The 8,365-nt window shown below is 33.3% G+C and overlaps 1 protein-coding gene across 1 annotated transcript in view; it reads left to right on the top strand.

Moving 5' to 3' along the window:
* The window catches only part of LOC105319239 (coronin-7), a 15,991-nt gene extending 7,928 nt beyond the window's left edge, over nt 1-8,063 (top strand). The window contains exons 15-26 of the mRNA XM_066076197.1: nt 642-852; nt 984-1,162; nt 1,685-1,793; nt 2,570-2,799; nt 3,477-3,581; nt 3,999-4,084; nt 4,662-4,800; nt 5,278-5,484; nt 5,905-6,040; nt 6,304-6,395; nt 6,789-6,875; nt 7,796-8,063. Coding sequence (XP_065932269.1) covers nt 642-852; nt 984-1,162; nt 1,685-1,793; nt 2,570-2,799; nt 3,477-3,581; nt 3,999-4,084; nt 4,662-4,800; nt 5,278-5,484; nt 5,905-6,040; nt 6,304-6,395; nt 6,789-6,875; nt 7,796-7,804 — 1,590 coding nt within the window. The 3' untranslated portion in view covers nt 7,805-8,063. The remainder of the gene's footprint in view (nt 1-641; nt 853-983; nt 1,163-1,684; nt 1,794-2,569; nt 2,800-3,476; nt 3,582-3,998; nt 4,085-4,661; nt 4,801-5,277; nt 5,485-5,904; nt 6,041-6,303; nt 6,396-6,788; nt 6,876-7,795) is intronic.
* The last annotated feature ends 302 nt before the right edge of the window (nt 8,064-8,365 follow it).

Here is an 8,365-nt window from a genome sequence, read left to right as displayed (position 1 = left end):
GGCCCCAAGAGGTGTTCAAAGTTTAGCATAGAAATATAGAGGGAAAATGTTGAAAAATCTTTTTCTAGGGAACTATAATGCTTCAGCTTGTGAGATAACTAGGCAAGCATCCTTAAATAATGTAGATTCCAAATAATTAAAACTTTAGCACTGGACTAATACTGTGGCCCCAAGAGGGGTTCAAAGTTTAACATAGAAAGATATATTGAAAATGTTTTTAAAAAGTTTTTCTCGAGAACTATAATGCTACAGTTTGTGAGATTACTATGCAAGGATCCTCAAATTGTGTAAACTCTAATGTAGTGGAACCAAGAGTTATCTTTCTTGTGTTCTGTACAGTCTGAGAGTTATTCCTCTTGAAGTGGAACTCTGCTATGTTCAGTTTTTCAGGTTGTGTACGTGCGGTCCCACCGCAGTGCTTCACATTTTCATTCCTATGTTACTATTTATGTTGTTCAAGCCAACCATAAACCTCGGACCATAACTGGGTCCCCAGAAAGGGGTTCAATGTTTAAAATAGAAAAAGCGTATGCTACGAAATGTAATGTTACAAGGAACTGCTGTTCAGGTGAGCGATGTGGCCCATGGGCCTCTTGTTTTTCATCAAAACTTCAAAAAAGTTTTGAAAAATGTTTTTACAGCCAGAAACCTCACAGGTAACGAACCCATCATCACCACCAGCCAGTGTTCCAAATGCCAGTCCCAGCGCAACCAGTCAGAGCCCAGTTCACAATCGAACGGACGAAGAAAAGGCAGCGGAGGCCATCAGTGATGACGTCACAGATGAAGACAAAGCAGAGGCAGAACAGAGAGAGGAAGTGCAGAAAAAAGTGTCAGCCAGAATTTTTTCAGGTTATGGAAAAAAAATTCTCAAATAATTATTGAAATGGTTGTCCATAGCCTGTAAAAATCATTTATAAGACAAAGTTTTGAAATAAGAATTTAGCTGGATTCTTCTCTATCACACACTATTCTGATTTCAGGTGTAAGGCAGTGTAAATTTAAGCATTGGAAATGCAAGACCCTTCACCGCAGCACCCACATTGAAAACATTAGAAAGCTAGACAGGACTGTCCCTGGGGAGAGCAATTTCTTTGTGGCCAACAAAAAGAGATGCGTGGTCCCCATCGAGGGATCAGGCGGACTTCTGTCTGTATTTGAGGTAAAGATAAAAAGTATTGTGACATATGTTGAAACATATTTAGGGAAATACATATAACTTACACTTGAAAGAGCACAACATTCCTTATGGTTAAGTCAGTTAGTGTAGTTGTTTAAAAAAAATTAACACCACTAGATATCTTTGTTTTTAAATACATGTATGAGCCAGTCCTATGATATCAAGGTAGTTAAATGATTTAGTCGAAAATCATACAATACGAAAATATTTCCAACTAATGATATTGTGAGTTTCCTCTATTATTCATCTCAGTGATGTTCAGTGTGCCTCTGTTTGCTATGTCTAAAAATATCCTGACGTCAAATGTCAATTTCAGCGCGTGCTACTATACTTAAACAGAAATACCGCAATACCATAGAACCCGTGATATGATAGGAAACAAGTATATAATGAAAATACAATCTCACAATTTAAGTGAAAAATAGATTTTCACATTTTAATACATATACATGTATGTATTAGTTGTCTTCTCAAATAAATGTTTTTCTGTTGTTTTATGTTCAGTTAGATAAACCAGGAAAACTCCAAGACGCAGGGCTGCCAGTCCTGCAGCATCAAAGCAAAGCAACTGATTATTCCTGGGACCCATTCAATGACAACAGGCTTGTAGTGGGTAGGTAGACAATTGTATACCATCTCCTCATGGCATTGAGTTTGGTTAGCATATAACAGCTCTGTGACATGGAATCATCAATGTTTAATAGGGCTCAATTTTTGCTGATTTTGTAGATCAGCTCTTTTTCCACAAATTAACATCCCCCCCCCCCAAAAAAAATTTTTTTTTTATAAAAACACAGGCTCTAGTAATTTATTTAATAAGAAATAAACAGCAAATTAAAAAGGTCACTGGGTTATGAAGTTGGTTGGTCACATGATCAAATCCTGTGAAGCCCAAAGGGCATCTCAGAAGATTTGATCAATTACCAACCAAGTTCATACCTCAGTGAACTTTTCAACATTGCTGTTTATTACTTACTGTATGTTTACGTTTAAGAATGGCAAACCATTCAGAATCATTAGTATAACATTTTTTTCTATGTTTATAATATTGCAAATGTCAAGCGATAAGCGCAAGTGGTTATCAGTGTGACGTCACAAAAACATTAATACAGAATTAAACGTTTTTGCTATTCTATAGGATTATGTAGGGAAGCACATTTGCAAATGTAAATATATACCAGTGTTTATGGCAAATATCCACGAAATTACATCCCAACAAACCTTAAAATTTGTCAATTCATAAAAATTGGCCCCATGCAGTCAATTTGAATGATTCCATATAATAGACTTACCGGTAGTTTACTTTATGACAATGCACTATTTAAGATCAGCATAATTTTGATCAAAGATATAAATTATTAAAGAATGATTATTTTCCTCTTGCCTTAGCCTGCGATGATGCCAAAATATGGGTTTGGGACATCCCTGAGGGAGGATTGACTGAGACCCTCACAGAACCCAGGGGAACCTTACGGGGGCACATGGAGAAGATTTACTTTGTGATCTTCCACCCCTTGGCCAGAGACATCATTGTCACGTCGGCTTATGACTTCACCGTCAGAATCTGGGACCTGTCCGAGATGAAGGAAGTTCTTCAGCTCTTTGTTCATCCTGATCAGGTTTGGGCCATATTACTAAGATTCCTTATTTTACATTACTGAGTACCTAATTTTACGATTCAACCATTTTGCATCAAATCATGAGAATATAGAATTGTGAACGCCGTTTTGTATAGTTTACATCCGTCTGAAAAATCAAAGCAAGATTTTAAAATCTGCAGGGTGTGCTTCTCGCAATTTTACACGGATAATAATTCTTCATGTTTAATTGGGAATCAACAGCATTCATAGTCCTCCTACATTTCACTCACAACCAATTGAGTCAATTAAACCACTTCCAGATAAAAGTGAAATCATCTGGAATTTTATCAGAAAAATTTCATGCAGTTTCAGTTTAATTCATATTTACCATAAACTCAGTTCGTTCATCAGAATGAACTGGTATTTTATAGACTTGAAAATATATATATAAATACAAAGCGTAATGCTTTACAAATTCGCATATGATATATTCAAGGAATAATTGTACTTGAGAGTATATGGTTTTGATGCTTAATAATAGATAGATCAGTCTTCAAAGTTTTTTACTTTTATACAAAGTTTTACACCATTGCACTTGCATTTGTTTGTATTAAAATCATGCAATAGCTGTGAGATTATTTAATTGTTGCAGTTAATAATGCAAGCTGAAATAAAAATTGTTTTAAAAAGTACTGAAAATTTGTTGTTTTAAACAGGTTTTTTGTGCAGCTTGGAGCCCAGATGGAAAGTATTTGTGTACAGTATGTAAGGATGGGAAAATCAGAATCTTCAATCCCAGAAAATCGCCAAATCCAGTAATGGTAAGAAAGTAATTTTTTATCATTATTTTGTTTTACCACATATCAAATCAGCCAAAATTGTGTAATTGTTTTGTGTAATGTGTAACATCTACTAGGCCAAAATAAAATACCATAATATTCAGTATCTCATGTGCTGTTTTGTGCATGGTGTCAAATGCTGTCCCCTTTAGGAATAGTTTTCTTGCTATTTTGAAACAAAAGTTATTTAATTGTTATGTTACAAAAAGGTTTAGTAAAACTGAGTTATTTCTCCTTTACAAATCTTAAAATTACACTTGAATAATTCCATTTTGAAAATTTTGGCATGAGAATGTTAAATGTCTTATTTTCAAGATTTTAGGTTTTTTTTCTTCTGTATTTTTATCAATTCATTTTCCTGGTTATTATTATTTTTGTTACACGTATGTCGTCTCTTAGGAAGGGCCAGGACCTGAGGGATCACGAGGGGCCAGGGCTGTCTTTGTATTGGAAGGAAATTACTTGTTCGTCAGTGGATTTGATAAGTATGCTTACATTGCAAATCCATAAATACATGTTACATGTATTAACCTATGTACATGTATTTACAGTTTTCTTAATTTGTTTTAGTTCAGAAAACTTTATTTTATTATGACACAATCATGTTTTAAATACCATCTTTAATTTTCATGACCTCCTAGTTTAGGTCAAATGGCGTTTAAACTTTATAGCCTCAATCAATAAAGTTTTACTAGATTTGTTTAAAAAAGAAATTATTGATAGAAATTAAAAATATGATTTTGATAACATGTATCCCAGTCCTTACTGACTTGTTTCACAGTTTTTTCTTTTTGGTCATGAAATGATTCCATGATGTTTTACTTACCGTATGTCCGTTTTTTTTTCCACGTATCAAAAAATTTGTGAAAATGTGGAAAATCTGTAACATTTTTAATTTGTGTCAGTCATTTTTTGCGATTTAAAAAGTGTGTTATAGAAAATAATACAGGATATAATATCTGCGTATTGAATTATTTGCGATTGATAAGAGATTGCAAAAAAAGCGAAAATTAGATTATAGCAAAAATTACCGGATATACGGTATATTGTTGTTTATTTCAGACAGAGTAAGAGAATGGTGTTTATGTACGATACTGGAGACCTCAGCAAGCCTCTGTACGAGGACTCCATAGATGAATGCCCCGCAATACTCGTCCCTTACTACGACGAGGACAGCAATACAGTATTTCTTTCTGGAAGAGTAAGTACATGTGTAAAAACCATGACAAGTGATGTAATACTCAGTATTTACTGCAAAAAATTACCCCATTAAATTGTGGTTCAGTGAATAAGCTTATAATGAATACATGCTTGCAGCGAAGTTGATTTTGTTTATCCTTATCATTTAACATATTATAAATTTATCATATTTAACAAATTAGATTTATACATGTAAGAATCAAAATTGTTCAATCCTTGGATTGGCTATACATGTAAGTGTATCTTAATGTAAATGTGCATGGTATTGGAAATCTCAAGTTTATAAATCATTATACAACATACAACTCTTTCCTCTTTGTATATGTGTTTTGTGCCTAATGTTTATTTACATGACTGTACAATCATCCTGTTGCCCCTTTAAGGCCCCAAGTTGGTCATTTAGTGGTCAATAAATTGAAAATAAATTGAAATTATTTTAATACTTACTACATGTACAATATATGGCATCTTTTTTTAGGGTGATGGTCAAATGTATGCATATGAAGTAGCAACAGAGGAGCCATATTTGTTTCCCTTAGCAACAACTAAATTTCCCACAGCAAGCCAAGCTTTTTCTTTCCTACCCAAGTATCTGTGTAATGTGAAGGAGGTGGAGTTTGCCAAGGCCTACAGACTGACCCAGACCTCTGTAGAACCTGTGACATTCACTGTCCCCCGTGTGAGGGTGAGGCTTCATTTCATAAATAATTCCTTAAAGACATTCTAAATGGTGTCCTCTGCATTTTTGCTTTAAACATACCATATATATTTTTGCATTGTTAAGAAATAATTTGAATTTTGTCTTTTGCACTCTTGCATTTTTTTATTATGTTATTTCACAACTTGGAAAATAATTCATTATCCTGAAGGAAGCAAAAGCTGTGTTCTTACTAGTACAAACTGAATTGAATTTAAATATGCTGACTGGCAATAACTGTGGCTAAAGAAAAAAGCTATTTTTACTTCACAGTGTATACGCATACACTTTCATAAAAAGGCTCCATTTATATGCTGAATGCACATTGTATCTGAGCAATTGTTCAGAACACATATGAATGTACCTGTATTTAAAAAGTCGAGTGTAAATTTTAATTTACATGTATAGTTGGAGTACTTCCAAGACGACCTGTTCCCTGAGACCAGGGTGACCTGGGAGCCTACAATGACCAGTAAGGACTGGCTGGCTGGCAGCAACCGACAGCCCCGTACCCTCAGTCTGCAACCCAAGGACATGACTCTATGTAAGCCAAAAATAGACCTGGAGACCTGCCAAATGATATTTCAAGTCATCAAAACGTTTATATTTTTGTAAACTTGCAGCTGCCTGTCATAGTTTAAGTGTGAATGGATGCTTTTTTTTTATTTACGCCATTGTGAATCATAAATTGTACAAAGCGATGATTCGTATATATATGTGTGTAATTATTGTGCATGCGTTATTTTAAGTACCCTTATAAAGTTTTCATTTTCTTTGATGTCTTTGAAAAATTGAATTTCATTTCAGTGAGTCAGGCACCAAAAGAAACACCCAAAGTGAGAAAGTTTGAGAGCTACAATGCTGACACATATAAAACAGATGAACAGAAAAAAGAAGAGGTATATGTACACCCATTTTTTTCAAAACATTTCTTTCCAAACAATAGTAAGAGAAAAGATCAGGGTCTTTACAATTCTTCTCAAAAAAAAAAAAATAAAGCACTCCACCCTACCAATCCCTCAAAAAGAAAACAATGGTCAACAGGAAACAAAATTAGTACAGATAACTGTCTTTTTCCAAAGTCATTAATGTATTCCCTCTCGTGGAAAAAACCCCAATGCATTCCAAATATAGATTTAAAAAACCTGGTGCATCTCAAATATAGATGTGTACAGTAAATGGAGCAATATTTAGTCATTAGCGCTGATTTACATGGACTCTTCGACTAGACCTTGATACATGTAATTGGTGATCAATAATGACTGTGAGTCATTTCATTGTTCTATCCTCAGTTGATGAGTGCTATGACCAACAAATTGTCTAAACAAGAAGCCCCTCTTCCCCAAGATTTAGCAGAAGGAGTGGATGAAGATGAATGGGTAAGGCAATAAACTTACAAAAATGAAGAAGAAGAACATAGAATATTATAAACTCTGTGTAAACCAATCTGATTTCAGTATTTAACATGACATCATAATACTGTAGATTCCTAATTAAATGTGAGGAAATAATTTCCGCATAGAATCGCGAGAAGCAACCCTCGGGAATTTTAAAATCTTACTTTTATTTTTCAGACAGTTTTGAACTAAAGGAAATTATTACAAAAAATCAGTGGTCGCATTTTTATATTCTTGTGTTTTGATAGAAAACTGCCGAATCGCTGAATTAAGTACTTGCGTAAAGTAAGGAATTTACAGTAATCAGTGTTACGCCAAATTTCAACATACTATGTAATTTTGCCATGTATAAGAGAAGCACCACAGTTACACTGAAAGGGTCTGTTATTTATTTTACTGAAAAAAATGGAAATATTTGACTAGAAAAACTTTCTGAACTTTGTAATTGAATAAGCATTTACAACTTATGAGAAAAAAATGGTATAAATTTTTAATTTAAGAGAGATTTGTTAGGTTTTGTCTTTTGCTATTTTTTGCCATCTCTTGATATTTATATAACCAAATGTCAAGGTTTTAATATTACAAATATGAATTTTTTACTAATTACAGAAAAAAGCATTGCCTCACTATACCTATATCCTCAAATTCTTTTTTACTTTTAAATTTACCTAAAGTAAAAAATAGTTATTGCCTGATAATAATTTGTCTATGAATTTCCTTCAACTTGTGTTCTTACTCAATGTTTTTACTCGGTGAGTTTTACTGTGTATAAATGGAAGGGAAGTGGAAAATAACGTAGCTTTATTTAAAGGGATAAAGAAAATTACAGTTTAATAAAAAAATTTGTAGTGTTTAGTTGAAATGCCAAAATACAATATTAATATTTTTTTTTTCTATTTCAGGATGACTAATAAGGAGGATATTAATATATCAAAAAAACTTTCTGATATAATCATCTCCATTCCATTTCGCCATATATATACCAAGTGCTCTTTTTTTTCAGAACTGTTTTAATGACCTAGATTCTACCAAAAAACTTTCCATTATATCTAATATGGATACTATGCACTTATATTTTAATGAATTTGTACATGTAGGATATATGCATTACAGCAATGGATATGTATTGTCATAGACCAACTGTTATTTATTAAATCACTTTAAAATGGATTCTTGTATTTTTGTTTTTTCTTGAGACTAGTTTTTGTACCCCATGCAACTTGTTGCAAGAGCTATGTTTTTTACCAATCCGTCAGTCAGTCCCGTTTTTTTTTTTGGAGCACAACTCCCCTAAGGAGCACTCGAAAGTCATGGCCATTTTTAGACTGTAATAGGAGAGCTATTTATAAGAATATAGAAAAGTGCCCAAATTTTAACGATGCCCTATACATGTACAGACTTTTTCTTTACTAAATGATAGTTTATAGCTAAAGACATCAAATCAAAAAAATCAAGGAAGACCAGTTTAACCG

Source organism: Magallana gigas, chromosome 2 (genome assembly GCF_963853765.1).
Source record: "Magallana gigas chromosome 2, xbMagGiga1.1, whole genome shotgun sequence".
NCBI classification, from domain to species: Eukaryota; Metazoa; Mollusca; class Bivalvia; order Ostreida; family Ostreidae; genus Magallana; species Magallana gigas.
This window is presented reverse-complemented; position numbering and strand designations above follow the sequence as displayed.